General features: G+C 36.3%; 1 protein-coding gene across 3 annotated transcripts; it reads right to left on the bottom strand.

Annotated features, from left to right (window-relative positions):
• Positions 1 to 1,822: 1,822 nt before the first annotated feature.
• On the bottom strand, positions 1,823 to 17,675 carry LOC149082574 (uncharacterized). Of its 3 annotated transcripts, none has more exons than XM_089235823.1 (2): positions 8,097 to 8,246; positions 1,823 to 3,474 (listed from the first exon to the last, which is right to left on the bottom strand). In XM_089235823.1, the coding sequence occupies exon 2, from the start codon at positions 3,465 to 3,467 to the stop codon at positions 2,355 to 2,357; it is 1,113 nt and encodes a 370-aa protein (XP_089091949.1). In that variant the 5' UTR covers positions 3,468 to 3,474; positions 8,097 to 8,246; the 3' UTR covers positions 1,823 to 2,354. The 3 variants fall into 3 exon arrangements, with proteins under 3 accessions (XP_089091949.1, XP_089091950.1, XP_089091951.1); XM_089235824.1 differs by lacking the exon at positions 8,097 to 8,246 and adding an exon at positions 17,547 to 17,675 and having other exon boundaries at positions 1,829 to 3,474; XM_089235825.1 differs by lacking the exons at positions 1,823 to 3,474; positions 8,097 to 8,246 and adding exons at positions 12,413 to 13,137; positions 17,547 to 17,675.
• Positions 17,676 to 19,092: the final 1,417 nt, after the last annotated feature.

The following is a 19,092-nucleotide window of genomic DNA, read 5'->3' as shown; positions in this document are numbered from 1 at the left end:
GGCCCTACGCGATATTAGGCAGGTGTTCTAGTTTTTTTTTTGGCTCTTCAGTGTATATATACAACCAATGTTGTCCTTAAAAGGCTGTTTTTGACTATATTTTCCTGCATTTTTTTTTTCTTTTTTTGGTTTGTTATATCCACAGTGTGTTTTAAGCAGGGTATGTTATAACAGAGATAAAAATGTATAGACGTGAATGGGCCAAAGTTCACAACCGCATTTTTTATCCACCGGTTATGTTATAAGTGTACCCGACTATATATGCAACTTTTTTTGAATTGATGGTATAAACAGCATTTGAAAAGTAAGGTTAAATTAATAGAAATATATATGTATATTTTTTTTAATGCGAAATTTTTGTTTTAAACCGTTTCATTTATTCGAGTTGTTTGTGTGTGTGTGTATTTTTCATACACACACATAAATTAGTAAAATTTTTCATTTTGAATTCGTTATTGTGAATAAATGCGAAATTTCTGATCTGAATTTTTTTTTTTTTTTTTTTTTTTTTTGCGAATAAATGCGAAATTTCTGATTAAAAATTTTTTTTTTGCGAAATTTACGTATCCCTAATTATGATTAAATTGAAAGTACACTTTGCGTATGGTACTAATGTTATTGTACTTTATACAAGCATGAACTGTTGTACCAACTTGTTAATTTATTTTATTGCTTATAAATATATACTGTATTGTTTTTACGCGCACATTATTTTCTATCAATCCTACTTTGAAGGATCATTAACACTTGTGTTTTTTATTTGATAAGTGGCATAAGGGGTTCTATTTAAAGGAGTTTCTCCATATAATATACAAGATACGTGTACTAGTAACAATATATAGTTATTTCCTAACAGGGATATTTTGGCTGATAAAATTTTATTTTTACCCGTTTGTTGGTTATGGACAAAAGTAACTAAGATTTTCATTATTAATAAGTTTACAAAATATAGACAATTAAAGTCTGGGAGTTGGAGTCTACGAGCTTGAGACGACTACCGATAGATAGTGCCTTCATTTCCAACCAAATTCATTAATGGCAGTAAATTGCGTCTGGGAATGATTAAGAATGAGAGTACATCGGTGTGCACAGAGTTTCTGCTAAGCAGGAAAAAAAATGTCCTTTATCAGCTTTCTTCAACCTATGGTCCGCAGGCAGACTTAGTAATTTCAATTCTAACTGACCGAAAAATAGTGTAATTGATATAAGTAGGCCTACAGTAATAAAAAAATGTTCGTTCTTAGGGGTAACCATATCTCAACCGGAGAATATGCGATATTTAATATGGGATATAATTGTAGGCAAAAAACACAATTGTCGATAAATTCGAAAATTATTCCTGAAATCACTGAAGAACGGAGAAGTGAAGTGCTGTTGCAAATAGCAGTAAAAACGACTGTCATCATGACTTGAGTAACTATATTCCATTTAGAAAAATGTGGGAAATTGAGAACTTAAATTCGGTAAAATACGAAACTCTGGCAATTTTTTTACCAAAAACGTTGCCATAAGTCGGCAAAATCATCAATTATTGCTTAAAAATTGTCAGTTGGGGGGTAATGAACAATTACTGGAAATCGCAATGAATTAAATTGTAGTTGATGGAAAATTTTAGATCATGACAAATATGTTCAGATGTGTGAATATTTATAGTCATAATTATCATGATATAATTAATACATAATTTGAGCATAATTATACGGAATATGTAATGGAAATTATCTTCATTCACAATTTCAGTAAAGATTGCAAATTCAAATATGCTTTGTTAAAGAAAACGGGAATAGAGTGCATAAAAAAGTGAGAACGGCAAAAACTGCAGGAATATAGTAGTCTATAACTCAAAATATGAGACATTCATGCATAGTATGTACTTTATTGATGAATTTTAATGTCCCGTATTTCATGGAACATATGATCACGCTACTTATGCTGTAAGTTAGTGGTACGTCGAATTGTTTCAGACATTTTACTGGTCCTTGGGTTCAGAAAGGTTGAGAAACGCTGCCTTATATTTATATTGTATGAGCCATTACCATGGCTTTTCATTTTTTCGATTGACGTCAGCCACGGAGAATCGAGGTGCCTGCAGACTACCATGACGTGACTTAGGACCACATGGTGATGCGTGTTATATATAATTCCACCTATGAGTCTTCTACAGATATGTTCACACTTGCGATGACTGACTCACAGATGGAATTGTATGTCGCACATATTACCACGTGGTCCCAAATCATGTCAGAGCACTCTGCAGGCACATTTTCAATTCTCTTGGCAATAATATATTGCGTCCATATCGATGGCAACTGTTTGAATCCATGTTTTCTGAATTAGTGCCAAATTAATTTTCTCTATAGTCTTTTCACACAGCGACCATTCTGTATAGTGTAACCAGGAAAACCACACACTAGGGAGCGACACTTCTTGAAGAACGGATCGTAAGACTGTCCCCGCTTGCACCGACTAACTTTACCGACATCGTTACCATCACTGGAGTTGACGTCTATGAGTAGGGCGAAAGACAAGGCGTACGATCCTTCAGCCGTTCCTGTAGGAGGAAGCTGACACGCCAGTCCTTTGGTAACGTCCACGAAATTACACATCGCGCAATGGACGTTCCTATAATGGTGCCAATGGAATTGCGAAAGGGAATCTCTCACGTATATCGGAGACATATACGCGTAGCATTTTTTTCTGACCCGATGACCAGACCATCTTTTATCGCAGTCCGATATCAAGTTAGGTATACAAACTTCTGATGTGGATCCCGATGTATACAGGAACACTTTTTTGAAGACCGCGTTGCCATTTTCGTTCTCCCAGACGCCCCAAGAATCGAATGATTCATCAAAGACTAGTTCATCTACAAATGCTTTGTTATCGACTAGTTTTCTCGAGTCGTCCGGGTTGAAAATTTTGTACATCTTGACTTTCCATAGCTTCAGTCTTTCCGGTTCGACACCGTTACAAACACCGCAGAAAAAGTTCCTGTACGTGATATTCGTTCTCACGTCGCAAGCCGGAATCCTCGTGAATGGATCCCTGATATCCGAATTTGTGCTTTGACACATATTTTTCACAGTCTGACTCACGCGAGTCCTTGGATGGCACACGTTCACCATTCTATAAGAATTTTTGTGACTATTGGGTCCGTCTAGAGAAATGCATTCTGGTACTTGATGAATGTATTTCCATGACACGTAAATCCGATGAGGTGAATCGACACAACACGTGCTGTACTTTGTGCAGTGTGGCCCGCATTGACAATTCTGAAAGCCTAACGCGTCGAACGCTTCCAAATATTTCGGGTTGGTGCAGGTGTTTCCGCAACTAGCGTTCATGCTTCGAATCTCCGAGAGACTCACTTGAACGGGAGCTTTTCCGTCGACATAACCATCAAACAATTGATATAATATAACGCCGAGAAGAAATGTGAAGCCTTGCGGTCTTGCATTTGCATTCATTTTTCACCTGAAAAATGAAGGTAGAAGAAAAAAAACGAATTCAGTTTTCTCATATAATGTTTTGAATATTTAATACATTGTACAACAACATATACACAGTCGAGTCACATTATTGTGACCATCTCGTATTTTTGACATGCTGCAGCTAATAAAACTAAGGCAAGAGTTACGAGCTGGCTTTCTACAAATACAAGATGAAATGTAAACTTTTATCCGAGTCAAGCCAAGAAGTAGTCTGAAACGGGGTAGTTTGTGAAATATTCTTTTGCTGGTTGTTTGAGTGCGCATTAATTAAAAGTGGTATTACTGCGGTTAACTAAAGAAAATAGAACGTAATGATACACCAAGTGCCGTTGATGCGAGAGGTGAACGTCTACAAAAAAGTTGCGTTATGGCCAAGCGAAACATTACAGCTGAATCAAAATGAACCAGAACCTACCGCGCTTCTGTCTAAAATGTTAGTTTAGCCCTGCTGCGTATGATGCTCCAAAGCAGATGGGTAGCACTGGACCCATCGCACAAACATTTCTTTGATATAAACGACTTCAAAACCGACTCTGTAACCATTGCTAGAAAAATACAATCTGGGGATGGTAGAGCTATTACCTGGGAAAATAGTACTGGGTTACTCACTGTGACTTCTTCAAGCCACTTCCAACCGTTATGATTATGATTTTATCCTTGCCGATCATGTATGTATATTAGAATGTTTGTCGCCCTTCCTGGGGCCTACGGGATCTCTCGAAATGGTTGTACAATGGCGGCCTCGAGAATGTTTGAAAATTGTAGGAAATGCGAAGAAGCCGACATTTCCAATTACGAACTTTCTATTATTATTCCACACGTTTTCCCAATCCAACTCGTTCATCATCACTCTCTGTAAATTTACAACCACGCACTTTTTTTTTATTTAGCAAAACATGTACAAGCATACATATACAAACAGAGACAACTTTTCATCTAAGGTAAACATGTCTGTTACATACTGGACAATGGGTTATTGATCTTAAAAAAAAGTACAATGTGTGAAGGGGGGAAATACCTATATATATACACTTGTATATAAACACACAAATATAAATGGGGGAAGAATTGATAGTTAAATATCAAGTAATAGATGGGTGAAGGGGGGGATTATAGTAATAACATGATTGTGGCAACGCGTGGGGGGTACATTTTAAAAATCAAAATTAGAGATGATAAGTATGATTTGAATAATTGAGCTACTGTCGGAAAGGCAAAATATTTAAGATGATAAATATAATGGGAAAAAGTCAACTATATAATCAGTGTGGGGACAAATGCTTTTAAAAAAAGTTTAAAGTGCGTGGAGATATCATCAACATATATTTTGAGGAACTTTTTTGTAAGTGAAAAGAGAGGAATCATTCTTAATTTCAATGGAAAAAGAGTTATAAAACTTGGGTATTAGGAGAAATGAATTTTTTTTAATATTTTTGTGAATATAATTGGCAAAGAATATGTGGCGTTACGCCTAGCAGAAGATAGAATGGATATTAATGGTAGGGAGAGTACTGACGTTTACAGAGAATCACAACAGGGATTTATAAAAATATAAGTATCTAAGTGGTAGGATTTCTATACTTTCGAAGAGTGGTGAAAGGGGTATAATAGTCATTAAAAATTAGCCTTACAATTTTCTTCTGTGGTGATATAATAGATTTTAAGTTAGTCAAACTACTCCAAATAGGTAACCCGTATAATACGTAAGAATGGAACAGTGAAAGTATTAAAGGGTGATTACAAAAGAGCGATTAACAAAATATTTTGGAAAATAAAATTTTTATATATTGCAAATCTTAATTTGATTTGTAGATTATGAACATTTGATTTCCATTTCATGCCAGAGTCAATATAAATACCCAGATATTTTATAGTATTCATTTGTTCTAATTTATGACAGTTACAATCAGTGTTAATGTTAGGTTTATGAATCATAACGTCAATATTCAAGGCAGGAATGTTATGCAAAGAAAAGTTAGTATATTTAATTTTAGAGATATTAAGTTGTAGATCCTTTGCATGAAACCAGTCTCTAGTTTTATCATGTCAGAATTTACTGTATTTTGGAGATTCATAAATAGCAACAGAGTAATGTATGACTGTATCATCAGCAAGCGTGATTATCTTGCCATCAATTTTTAGATTACATAAATCGTTTATGAATATATTAAAGAGTAAGGGGGGGGGGCAAGAACAGATCCCTGCGGTACTCCTTGGTTAACCCCTAAAAATTTACTTGAATGAGAGCTACATCTTACTCTCTGGGATCTGTTCTTCAGATATGACACTTTAAGATTTAGGGGGATGTTTCTAATTCCGCATGACTCAAGCTTATATTGAAGGATTTTATGATTAACACTGTCAACGGCTTTTCTTATGTCTAGAAATACAGCTATGATTTTCCTAGATTTGTCAAGATTATGTATTATGTATGTACTAAAATCTAGTAAAGCAGCTTCAGTGTTATGATTATTACTTTCCAGCAGCTTTCGAATAGAGCTTCAGTGTGCTTGGATCAGCGCCCGACTGTCGTGGTGGTAAAATGCTCGTCTACCACCGTGAAGCAACGTTGCCGTCAAAGCCCTCGGTTCGAACTGGGGGAAGAATATAAATAAGATATTTCCCTAGCGAGCTTGAGGCGACCACGGATAAATGGCGCCTTCGTTTCCAACCTAACTCGTTAATGGTAATAAATTACATATAGCGATGTGGACGGACATGGTGTGGTAAAGTAGTAGTGTGCCTGAATCCAGATAAATGTATTCGACCCAGCTTAATCACCGACCATTTTAGTGAGTTTAGTAAATTTTGTTCACATGTTCGAGTTTATAACACTTATCGACGATTATACATAATCACTAGATCGTATCGGTAAATATGATGGATGAATCGTCAATAAAATCACTCAAATTTACCGGAATCGTTGTGCGGTCGTGTGGTCTTAATGACGGACTCACAACGCGAGGATCCGGGTTCAAACCCCACCAGGGGAGACACAGTTGGTGGTCGGCTGAAGATGGTATTCTGTGTTTCTCAACTTCGAGGTGCGAATGCGAGCAACAGATCTACAACAGTATAAATATCCAATCATTGCAATTCATTTCCAATCATTACAATATAGCTTGTAAAATAGATGGCATCACTTAAAAAAATTCAAGCACAACACAAGGTACACACTCAAATTGTTAGGTCAGTGGTTCTCAAAATTCAAAATAAAAGTTCGAATTATCCAGAATTCGAATTAATCAAGTTCTACTGTATCTCACGCTCTTTCACGACGACCCAAACAAAGGTTGTCGACGCCCCCTGGGAGCCGCGACGCACACTTTGAAAAACCCCTGTGTGTTAGGTACACACACACATTACCTACACAACTCAATCGTAGTAAATTGGCCATGGTGGTAGACCGAAGTCGTGCTCGGTTTCAAGGAAGAAGGTCTAGAATAATGAATTCCATCGGTAATGTTGGTTTTGTTTGAACATGGTGATACGTGTGAAGAAAGATAATATTACAAAGACTGATATTATTTTTTGTGTTTTTATCTTTCCCAAATAAATTTAAAATTTAGTTTTTACGGAAAAATACGTTTATTGCTCGCATCACGTACGGGTAGAACTATTAAACCGATTAAATGAAGAGAAAAGTGAGATGATAATTTTTTCTACATTCATCAGATTTACCAAATTATTTGGGAATTACTCATAATCGCCGCGAAAAAAAAGTTATAAATATAATAAAACTTTCCGAGGAAATTAGTGATTATACATAGTTTTCGAATTACCACATTTACCGTAACGTACAGTCGACCCCGCTTAATATATATTAATATAATAATTGATATCAACGATTCCAGCACACGATATCCGATTATGTGGAAAACAATTCAATTGTCATTTTACGACATTAGTATAGTTTGTATATTCAAAACTGATAAAGGATCAATATTGATATATCTTATCGAATAAATCAGACATCAAAATGAAAATAAAATTGTATACTTGATTATAATTATCATAATACCCAAGATTTTTACTTTTGTATTAGGAAAGTTAGCGCCGTCTATTGAATCAACAGAAAACGAAAATAAAATAATCAAATGTACGTATTGAAAATAAAACGTGAATACTTGGAAAGCAGTAACTCTCTACATGCATTTATCTTATCTCTAACATATTTTTCATTAATTTCAAATGTTTCATTCAATTAAAACATTATGTTTATAGTGGTTGATGTGTATTAACAGTTGATGCGTGAAGCGTAATATTTCATTAAGCGGGGTAAAGTCGTTGAAATTATCATATTAAGCGAGGAACTTTAACATTGTCCATATGGGATAAATTCTGGTGCAGGAGAATTTTATCGTTTAGTAGTATCCGTTTATCCTTTATCCGATTTAGCAGGGTAACTGTAGATTATAATCATGAACATGTCTCAAACATTCGAGACGTTTCTCAACAGAGGGTCCTCGAGGAGGATGTGGTGATAAATTTCAATATCTCACATTATCAGAACTCATGTATGAGAGAATGTTAAATGCACATCTCTCTCCCCAGTAAATTTACCACAAGAAAACGTCAAGACAATAGAAGTCAATGCTTACTTACCTTATTGAGTGAAAAATAATCACATTTCTAATTAAAATTTAGAACACTTAACCACGACTGCCGATTCCGAAACTGAAACTCGTAACAAATTCAAAGTAACTTGGAACCGATACACTTTTTTTCGTTGAATTCGATTCGATCCAAACGTAGAAATATCTTGTAAGAACTGGTTCTGATTGGATGATGTATTTGACTCGAACTTCCTTCTATTCTTTCCCTCTTAGAGCGGATGACATGTATTTATCTATTTCAGAGATAAAATATTCTATGTCTATCTACACGCAAGCACGCTTCCCTACTGAATGCATGTGGTTTTTTTTTTCTGTGACAGAAGTGATAAATTTCTCGTAGTGGATGAAATTTGAGACACATTTTAATATAAAGACAAACTCGGTTATAACGACACTGACGATTCCTTGAATTGATGCCGTTATCGAAATCTTTTTTGATGAAAAATTTAATAAGATGCAATAAAATGTTGTTTTATTATGATTAGGGTGACCATATTTGATCGAGAAGAAACGGGATAAAGGGTCGTATAAATGTAGTCGTCCCTACTAAATCGGGTAAAGGATAATACCCCAGATACCTTGCCTGTATTGAGAAAATCTTTTGGAACCAAAATTTCTCCCATCTAGAGACAATATTAAAGTTTCCCTTTGATGTGATAATTTTTTAATTTGATAAAACTTTTCCCTGCTTAATTGAATATTGGAATTCACACACGACAACTGTAAAAATCAACTACTATGTACATAATATTTTTATTGAATGAAGGATTCAGAAATTAAAATATGTTAACAGTTAAATTTTATGAAAAATCCAAAATTGGTGCCCTGCAATGTCAAAGTTTTATCTTCAATACATTCAGTTATTTTATTTTTTTTATTCGTTTAGTCCATAGAGAGCGCTAACTTTTCCAATAAAAGAAAAAAGATGCACAAACGCCATGGCTTAATGTAATGTTTTAGAATCAGAAAAAATAATTCCTGTTTGTGAAACAGATTGAAAGTTTTGAATTCAATAATAATGATAATAAACTCAAACTGAAATTGCCAAAGAGCATGAAATTTCCCAAGCATTACAAAAAATGTGGATGAAATTGAAGAATTGCGAAAGAACGGAAACTTGATCAGAAAACGGAAGAGGAAAATCTAATTTCGATAGTGTCGACTAATTTTTATTGCAATGGTTTTATGCTGAAAAGCCAAAAATGCATCAACCAAACTCGCCATGATTAGGCAAAAAACAGAGGAAATTGCTAAAGATTTCTGAAAATTCCGAAAATATAAAAAACATATATATTATGACAATTATTATTTCAATTCAAAATGTCATTTCTAAAGATTTTCCTCTCTCTTAGCATTGGGCTAATTTACTCTTTATGAACTCATTTCGTCCTATTACATCACACTATTCTAACTGCCTTTGGCGATGATATCGGTATGTTATTATATGAATATTTTTTTTAACTTAAAATTTTATATAAAATTCTTTCCGCTCTGATATATTTCTGCTCGGATAAAATATGATAATTTTATGTATACAGTATATTTTTTCAACATAAAATCTAATTGTTCCCCGCATAATCGGATTCCTCCACTTAATCGGATATTATATGCTAGAATCATTGATACACTCCGCGCTGAGCCAAGACAGCCGGAGAAGCAGAATCATTGATAGCCGTTTAAGTGAGGCTGACTGTACAAGATATCACCGATTCTTGTCAAAAATACTGCCAACTTTCAGAGAAATCGCCAGATATAGCTAATGAATAACCCCAGTGAGAAATAAAATAATAGAAGCTTGCAATGATTAAAAAATATTTTTCATGATGATGGGGGGGGGGGAAGATTTAGCATGGAAAAAATTTAGATAAAATATTTATAGACGTATTAATTTTTACACAATTTAGAAATTATGCAAAATAACACCCATCTCCGATTTTAGTAAAGATTTAAAATTGGAGAAAACTTCCAAAAACCTAAGAAAACGGGACATATTTGTAATGGAAAAAGTTGGAAAGAACAAAATTTTTTTGCTGAGTTGTGCCCCGTATACGGGTTGTGTTAATTAGGAGCATGTCGGAGCATCAACTTCTGAGAAATCATTATCAAAAACGCCAAGAAACTACAAAAAATATCTCGTTATATTCGAGTTTGCGGCAATTTCATCGAAGTTAAAACCGGAGTCGTTAAAACAAAGTTTGGCTGTATACTTACTCTTTAGAGTTACGCAGTTTCACTGAAAGCAATCTAGGAATAGATCCTCAAGAATCTTTGAGTGAATTACTGTGGATTTTCAGCTGTCTAGAACTCTGTTTCTTGACTATTGTGTCGCGCAAACTCCTTCCCTCAAGGGTGTACGGAGGATTACCTCTTCGAGAAATCTTTTCTATAGAAATTTAAAGCTACTGACCTTCAAAAAGCATTTTAAATTAACTCAAATTTATTAAGATAGCATATAAAGGTGTATTTTCTTCTGATATTTTACATTTTTCGCAAAAGTATTTACAATTTTTTTTAATTTTTTATCGTCTAGGAAAGGAGCACGGGCCTTCCCATGCCCCACTGCGTACGCATCTGATCCATTTTTAAACTATATTTTTTCCTTTCGTGGCATTCTCTTCCTTATTACCTTTATTCAGGACTCTCTTTAACCCTGGAGCGAGACTCTATCGACATATTTATTTCTGAAGAAAATGTATAGTAACAAAACTTTGAGGAGTAATGTAGATCTATCTACCCTTGGGATAGAGGGCGGTGATCTTATATCTTATGGGGATTTCATACAAAGTCGTCTCAATACCATTGGTCTCCAGAATAAGTTGATGTTCTGGGGGGTCCCTACTAAGCTGGAAGTAACAGCTTAGATAGTACATAATCTCATCGTGTAAGGTCCTTCCCAGGGCATTACTGGATGGGCACATGCGTTAGTATAGGCTGGTTCGACTCTGGACTGTTTTATTCGATTATTACTTGCATTAAGATAGTCCAAGTTCTATGGGTAATTCTGCTGGATTCGGAAATTAGTCAGATTTTCCTTACATTTCTTTTAAAAGTTCTTTTAAATTCTTCGCATCTGAATCTTTTTCACTGTGGCTCCTTAGTCACCTGTCATGGTTCCTCTTACATTTCATTTTTACCTATGCTTCCCTCCTCTTTCTCCACTTCTCCAGGACCATAAGGAGGTCATATCACCTCCGGTTGAGGAACACTGCTTTAGAACAGTGATTCTCAACCGGTAGCCATGTGGCTGGAATACATACCAACCCTGGTGGTACGGTGATATTTTAAGTGGGGACCACCGAAGAAAATAAATTGGGACAGGTGCTTAAGGAGGCCAAAGAGAGCTCAGAAAAAAATTCAGGTATGGAGAAATGAAGCTTTTAAGTTATATATAGTTGGGAAAAAATATGACTACTTTCAGAGCCCATAGGAAGCTGGAACATCTTAACCTTGGATCTATTCGGGGCACTCATGCCCATTTGAAGACTACACGATTAGATCCGGTAGTATCATCTTCGAGAGCAAGCATACAAATAAGTTACTTGCAGCTATATGTGGACCCCAGAAAATCACTTTTCTCGATGACCGATGATGTTGAGAGGGCCCTGTATAGAACTCCCAAAAAGAAAGAAGCTCACTGAACTCTAGCTCATGTTAGGCGAGAATCCAGGGCGATATGTAAGGGCGGGAGATTTATTATATGTAGGTTCATTGGGATCGTCCCTACAGACCAATTTTTATATATAATTACATTTTTCCCTATGTAATTCGGCTCTCAGGAGAACGTATTGTCCCCTCCCCCCCCCCTCCCCGAGATCCCCGCATGGCCCAGGGGTCATTTATACTATTTCTGTTGATCAAGTTTTAAGTAAATTCAATTTAGTAATAAGGATTTCCTTTTTGGATGAGGGTGGGAGCCATAAGAGGTACAGATGCAGGCTCTTCGAACGGGGGGGGGGGAACGAATCAGCGAGAGCGTGAATAGTGAACTTGGGGTGGGGGAGCAAATGCCTACCTTCACCCATGCCAATAACACTTCTTTTTTTTTTTTAATGGAAGGAGCCTCCCCCTGTAACAGTCTATGGGGGAGGGGTCCTGGATAACGCGAGGGGCCACGAAAATAAAATATGGTCCCAAGGAGGCCATGGGCTAAAAAAATTTAAGAAACACTGCTCTGTAATATTCACTATCATTTTTCGTGCGTGATTTTTATCCTCATGGAGGGAGGGGAGAATGACTGCAAAATAAATCCACATGCAAATCACTAATAAAGTGTTTTTCCTTTTATTGAAAATTTTATGCATCGTTAAATTCAGTCAATTGATCAGATAATAGAAATCATTTCATGTTGATATTTGATAAATAATGAAGATTTGATAATTGAATTTTTAGAATTTTTAAGTTTTCTTTTTCTATAAAACAGATTAGTAAATTTGAAAACTACACTCCAATGTTGACACTGACGCACATCGTTATCGAAAATCGGGAACGCAAATGAACGCACCATAATCTTGGATGTAATAGTCGGACGGCTGATAATATTTGTTATATTGTTCGAGAAACATCGTGCCGTTTTCCAAAATCTTGTATTCGTCGTTATCAACCAGAATATGGCCGCAGTTTAGAAATTCTTGGCTGAAACGTCCAGTGTTGAACGTAGATTCTGGTGCTTTTACTTCTGTGGATCCTTCCGAAGTCGCACATACATATACTGTGCCGTTTTCAAAGCTAAAAAAATTAGCATTATAGACTCTGTTGTCTTGAAGAAGTAACAAACTTCCATTTTGAAGTACAACATAATCTTCTTCGATAACGAGTGTTTGATTACACTGAGGTCTACCAACTTCTTGACGATCGTCCAAAGAGTCACCAACTGCTTGTTCGACTGCAACGGTATCGAGTCCTAGATCACTTGATGCAGAAACGGCAACCCACAGAAATCCCCAAATCATCGATGAGAAAGTCTTCATGGCTTTTTTCTTCAAATGGACAATCTTCAATTATGAACTTAAGCAGTATCACAACCGGTGAAGCTATACAAACAAAATACTCTAGTTAGTTCGTGAACAGTTAAAAATATTTTTCAATACGGTTATGGTGTGTTTTCATCAATGCTACTTCAGCGCACACCAACTCCGGTCACATCGCTACACTGCGTACACACAATTTACTGCCGTTATAGAGTTGGGTTGGAAATGAAGGTGCCATCTCTCGATGGTCGCCTCAAGCTCGTTAGGAAAAATATCTCGTTATCTATATCACGGGTGGACAACAGGTGGCCTGCGAGGTGATATTGTGTGGTAATAATAATAATAAAGTACGAGGAGCCCCATAAATTTTTCGTAAATAATTTAAAAACTCATAGAAATTGTAGGAATTGTTAAATTGCGGTAAAACTACTTAACCAATTTGTTAAATTGCGGTAAAACTACTTAACCAATACCGCTTTATCCACCAATGTCGACATCACAATGAAAACTTAATGTAATATACTCCAGTAACAGGAAAATGCAGAAATGGGCTATTAATCGCGCACCCTGCATATATATATATAGTGAAGAAAAGACGCACATCTGTGCGTGTGTGACAAAAATTTGAACTATTTTTCTGAGCCATAAAATAAACCCTCTCATGAGAATAGATTGATAGATAGAATCGCTCACAACCTTGGACTGCTGAAGCAAAGCTGATTGTGTCGTCGGAAAAAAGATTTATAGCAGTGGCTCCCTTGCCCCGTGCTCGCAAGTATCGAATCACTCACGTCGCACTCCCCATGAAGACAGCCATTAAGTCGATGTAACGTGCAAGCCATTTGACTAAAAAAGAATAACTGAACGCATTGGCCAGGGAAAAAATTGCACGTGCGCTAAGTGGCACATAAGGGCTTGACACCGCAGCCTGGGATTTCAAAAGAAGTGAGGAGAAGACTTGTGGGGCAAGGAAGAAGAAGTTGGCATGATGAAGAGGGAGACATTCGAGAATGGTCTAAATACACAATATATACAGCGCCTCCAATGCGACGGGAAAAAAAAGAAAGCAAAGCCTCCATCTTTGGTGAGAATAATTTTTGTCACAAACGCCATTCACAAAAACCAATTCCTTTAACTTTTATGAATTTTTAAACCATTTACGAATTGATAGGACCCCCCCGTATACAAATGAGGAATGGAACCCCCTGATGTAACCCGTGACGCTGCTCCTAACCCCATCATGTTGGCCCGCGTGAACAGAAAGAAGTTGGCCACCCCGATATATATTCTTTCCTGGGATCGAACATGGGACCTGACGTCAACCTTCACGGTGGCAGACGAGCATCTTACGACCACGACAGTAGCGCTCGTTTGGCTATGCCATCTACCCGTCCGAATTTAGACGTGAATAAGTCTTTTGCATCGTGTTTCTGCACAACACAGTTCTCTCGGGCCTTCCATCATTTAATCCGTTCATCACTTTTACCCGGATGGGATGCTTACACTACACGTATTTTGCAATAAAAATTTATATGGTTGGTCTTTTTATGTTTTGTTGGTTTTCTTCACACATGTGCCAACACATGCTCAAACAAAACCAACATCACTGATCAGATTCATCATTCTAGACTGAAATAAATTCCTAAGACATGTTACGGTAAATACTACAAGACAATAATTATAAATAATCACCAATCATCTCGGTGAGTTTAATTATTAATATTATATACATATGTAATGTAATTTTTGTTTGGTTTATCACTTTTACACCAGCGATTATGCGTAATTCCAAATGAAATTGGTAAGTTTGATAAATAATTATGAAAGAAAATCATATGGAAATAACACTTTAATATTCAAAGCACTTATCAGTTTTGCCCTTACGTAATACGTGCAGTGCGATACACGTATTTTGCCATAAAAATTAAAATGAAATACAGTGCGTTTCATGAATTCGTAAATGACTTAAACGTTCATTAAAATTGAAGGAATTTGGTTAGCGAAAAAGTTATTCTCATAAAGGATGACATTTTTTTGATACGGAAAAAAAAAATTAGTTCAAATTTTTGTCGATAGATGGGCACTGCACGAAAGTCAATCACTGGAAATATGCAAATCAGAGTCCTATAAAATGTAGGGTGTTCAATTGACAGCTCATTTCTGAAGTTGTTTCACCTCATAATACTTTCTCTCGAAATATTGATAATTTATGCTTTACACTAGGCGTCGCTAATTGTTTCGTGTGATTTCCCAAGCTATAATTTACACCTTAAAAGATATACTCTTAAGTGAAGGGCTGTGACACCATTTTGCACTATCATTGGTGGGCTCATAAAGGGAATCGCACGCGACGTACGCGCCCAGACGCGTAATCTATTGATTTGAAATGCAATATTGTTTTTTTTTCGAGAATAAATGCAAAATTTTCGATTTATTTTTTTGCAAAATTTACGTATCTCTAATCATCGAGTACAAAGATAACCAGTAATACCGATCGAATTTCAGTAGTCATTCTAGACCGAAGTTTATGTATAATGTCGGTACGTCTGATTAATACATTGATGTTATAATAATAACCAAGGCGAGTTGGATATTATGCATAATCACAAGTAAATGTGATGAATTAGACGCAACTTTCGAAACGATAATCTCTAAAGATTCTTATCAATCAAGGCTTCTTATCGGCAATTTGTCATAGATTTTACACTGATTTCTCATATGCTGTTTGTTTTGCTATCGGAAACACCAAATACAATGTAATGTATTTTTGGTGAAGAATTCATCCTTCGCTTCACTTGAGATAAATACATAAAGTCGGGTGTGACGAAATACATTGAAACGGTCACCCCACAGATGTGTTGAGCCCGAATGATGTGGTGGGAAGATGCTCGTCTACCATCGTGAAGGTTCTTGTCAGGGTCACGGGTTCGAACCCAAGGGAAGATATCAATAAGATATTTTCCCTAACGAACCCGAGGCGACCACCGATAGACAGCACCTTCACTTCCAGCCCATCTCACTAATGGCAGTATATAGCGATATGGCCATAGTTGGTGTTTCGTGAAGTAGCCCACAGATGCGATCACCCCCCCCCCTCTTTTTCACTCAAACAATAATTAAGTTTCATTTTGAAGGTTTCAAAAAAAAACCCTCTATTTTTTATAGTCATTTTTTTTTTACAAATATTTTTATGTTAAAATATTTTTTGTCCCACCCTGTCCACAAAAAAGAGAGTGTCACTGCATTACAGATTTTTATCGCTCACAATTTTTTACATTACCAAAGTCGGGGGATCCACTTTAGGAACAAGGAATCACAAGGAATTTTTTGCAGAGAAATTTTGAGTTGACAACGGTCAAAAAGCATTTTAATTAGAAGAAATTGTTAAATAGCGCATGGAAAAGTTTTCCACCGTTTCAATTTTTTTGTGAAGATATTTAAAAAAAAAACTTTTGGTCGACTTGGAGAGGAGCATGATCCCCCTTATGCCCCCTTCCCCTGCGTACACCTATGATTTCAAAACGTATCTAAGAGGTGTCAAAAGAGAAGGTTTGAATAGTTCTTTATAATGTCTTTATAGGATCTAAAAATACAAAGAATCAGTGTTGATTCTTTTTCCGAGTGTAACGAAGGTTTACACAAATCACTTTTTTTTTTTTCATTTTTGCCTCTTTGGCGGTAGAGTGGTCATAGGGACGGTCCCGGGTTCGACCCCACCGTTGCCACAGTGGTGGTCGGCTGTGGTTTCCAACTTCAAGGCGTGAATGCGAGCTTATCTCCCCCTTAAAAAGTCTCGCCACAGAGAGCAGCAGAACTACAAACAGTACAAATGCAATTCAATCATAACGCATCACTCACTTCTGAAATATAGATGGCCCCACTGAAAAATCAAACACAACACCACGTGCGTACACAAACGGTTACATTTGCGGCACAACTCACTAGGTAGCAAAGCGCCCGTAGATGGTGATAGAACTGAGTTGTGCTCGGTTTGAACGAAAGAAAATGAAATCACACTTTTAATTTTCATAAGTACTACTGAGATATTGAAATAAGTGAAGGGTGTACACGAAAAGGAGGCGTGAAAGTCTTGAAAAGTATCATATAAGATCCTAAGGATACATAGGGGCCCAAAACTACAAACAGTAAAGTTGACTCATTTTTCGAGTGCAACTAAATATTAATAACTTGCAATTTTTGTCATTACTGAACTATCGAGATGAATAAGCTCTCTGCATAAAGAAGACAAATGGAAAGTTCGAATACTATTTTATGTATTCTGTTTGTCCGTAGGATTCAAAAACACGTAATAAATAAACCCATTTATTCCAAATTTGCATTTAAATTCTACGAATGCACCACACATTACCCATCACGTGAGATTATCTGAATCGAGTATGATTAATTGAACTTATAAAGCATTTAGTGTGTAAATTTGAAAGAGAAAACCATTTGAATTGATAATTACTTACCTCAAACCCCAACGCGGCAAATATTTAAATCTACAAAGTTCTTTTGAATTTCGTGCCGGCAGTGTGTAAGCTCTCATGTGAAAATCCAGTTTCTTCTCGACATGCATTTTTCTATAAAGATCTTCTTACATCGAGATGTGAACAGATTTTTTATCATCAGGGGGGACTTGTTTTTTATAGATCAGATTTCTTTTTTATCTCTGTTTCTTTTTAGAAATGCTTAATGCGCAGAGCACTTACAGTTCTCCTACGAGCTTCTTTCGAGTGATTGATACGATATATTTTTCCTTTCAAATTAGAAAAGAAAATTTTAAATCAGGGATGAAAAAAGGTGCAAGATCGAAATAGAACATTTTTAATAAACAGGAAACTTCTCAGTCCGTCTACACACGGAGCTACGCATTTAGGCCGGGACTTACTGTACTGATACTACAATGATGATTCGCAATATCGACAAACTCCACCTATAGAAAAAGTACTCCACACGAAGCTTGTGACGCCACTAAAGGCCATCTCACCCATTGGATATACGATAAAAAAAAGGGTAAAGATGGTGCATGCAAATCGGCCTACTGGATCGAATGGCTATAGGCGAGGTGGCGTTCTTCAGTGACGTCACGAGCTTCATGCAGAACCCTTTTCCCGTATTTACGGGACATTCCTGTAATTTTCGTTGTTACGATTCTTTAAAATATTTATCCCATTTTCAAACGATGCTTATTTGAGTTTGTGTGTGAATGCAAACGCACGCAGCGTTTGCATTCATATTTTATTACGATAATTATGCGGAAGAGTAAATGACTTATAATACTCAAAAAATCATCAATGAATAAGGCAAATACCAGGAAATACTAAAAATTCCTTATGCATTTCGACAAGCTATGGGCGTCGTCTTCAGAGGATAAGAACATCACGCTGACCGAGTTTCCCACTTGGATTGATTACCAAATCTTCAATCTCGGTTGCTTAGCGGAAAGAAAAAACTTTTTCCAAGTCAAACGTCGTGGCAAGAATGAAGCGAAGCGCCTGCGAGTCTGTTTTGCAACAACCCGATTATCTGCCTGTGTGTGAAATGGAGCTATCAGATTTTTCTTTAAATTCTCACTCGTAATGAATTTAAGCGATGGCGCTGCGATCAGTGGTGTCGATTTATTTTCGTTTATTAATTTATTTTTGAAGGCCCGGATTTATGCATGTGCTTTCGTAGAAGTCTAAATCGGCCGTGGATTTCACTTTGTGAAAAAACTATCTATGAACTATCTAAAAAACTGAATCTATGGCCCTCTTGCTAGCAGTGAGCCGCGATGGTCGATTTTTCACATTCTTGATTTTTAACACTGCGACCATGTTCACCATGAAAATCAGATTAAATGAACATGCTCGCTGTTAAAAAAAAAACAGCGATAATGTTCTCTATGCTGTTTATTTGTCCATTGAGCATCGCTTTCGGCGGAAACTGGTTTTTCTCTCCTTCGATGAGCCCGCTACAGTATGTATAGTCAGTGATGGTAACTCGTTGGGAAAATTTGCCCAAGTGAGAAATTTC

This window comes from Pholcus phalangioides, unplaced genomic scaffold (assembly GCF_987345545.1).
Source record: "Pholcus phalangioides strain wild (caught in Gottingen) unplaced genomic scaffold, Ppha-v1.0 ptg000009l_1, whole genome shotgun sequence".
NCBI lineage: Eukaryota > Metazoa > Arthropoda > Arachnida > Araneae > Pholcidae > Pholcus > Pholcus phalangioides.
The sequence above is the reverse complement of the archived record's forward strand: the minus strand, read 5'-3'. Positions and strand labels throughout refer to the sequence as shown.

Bases quoted from the DNA above. Each gene is read 5' to 3' on its own strand.
- LOC149082574 (XM_089235824.1), bottom strand. From the start codon at position 3,467: ATGAATGCAAATGCAAGACCGCAAGGCTTCACATTTCTTCTCGGCGTT.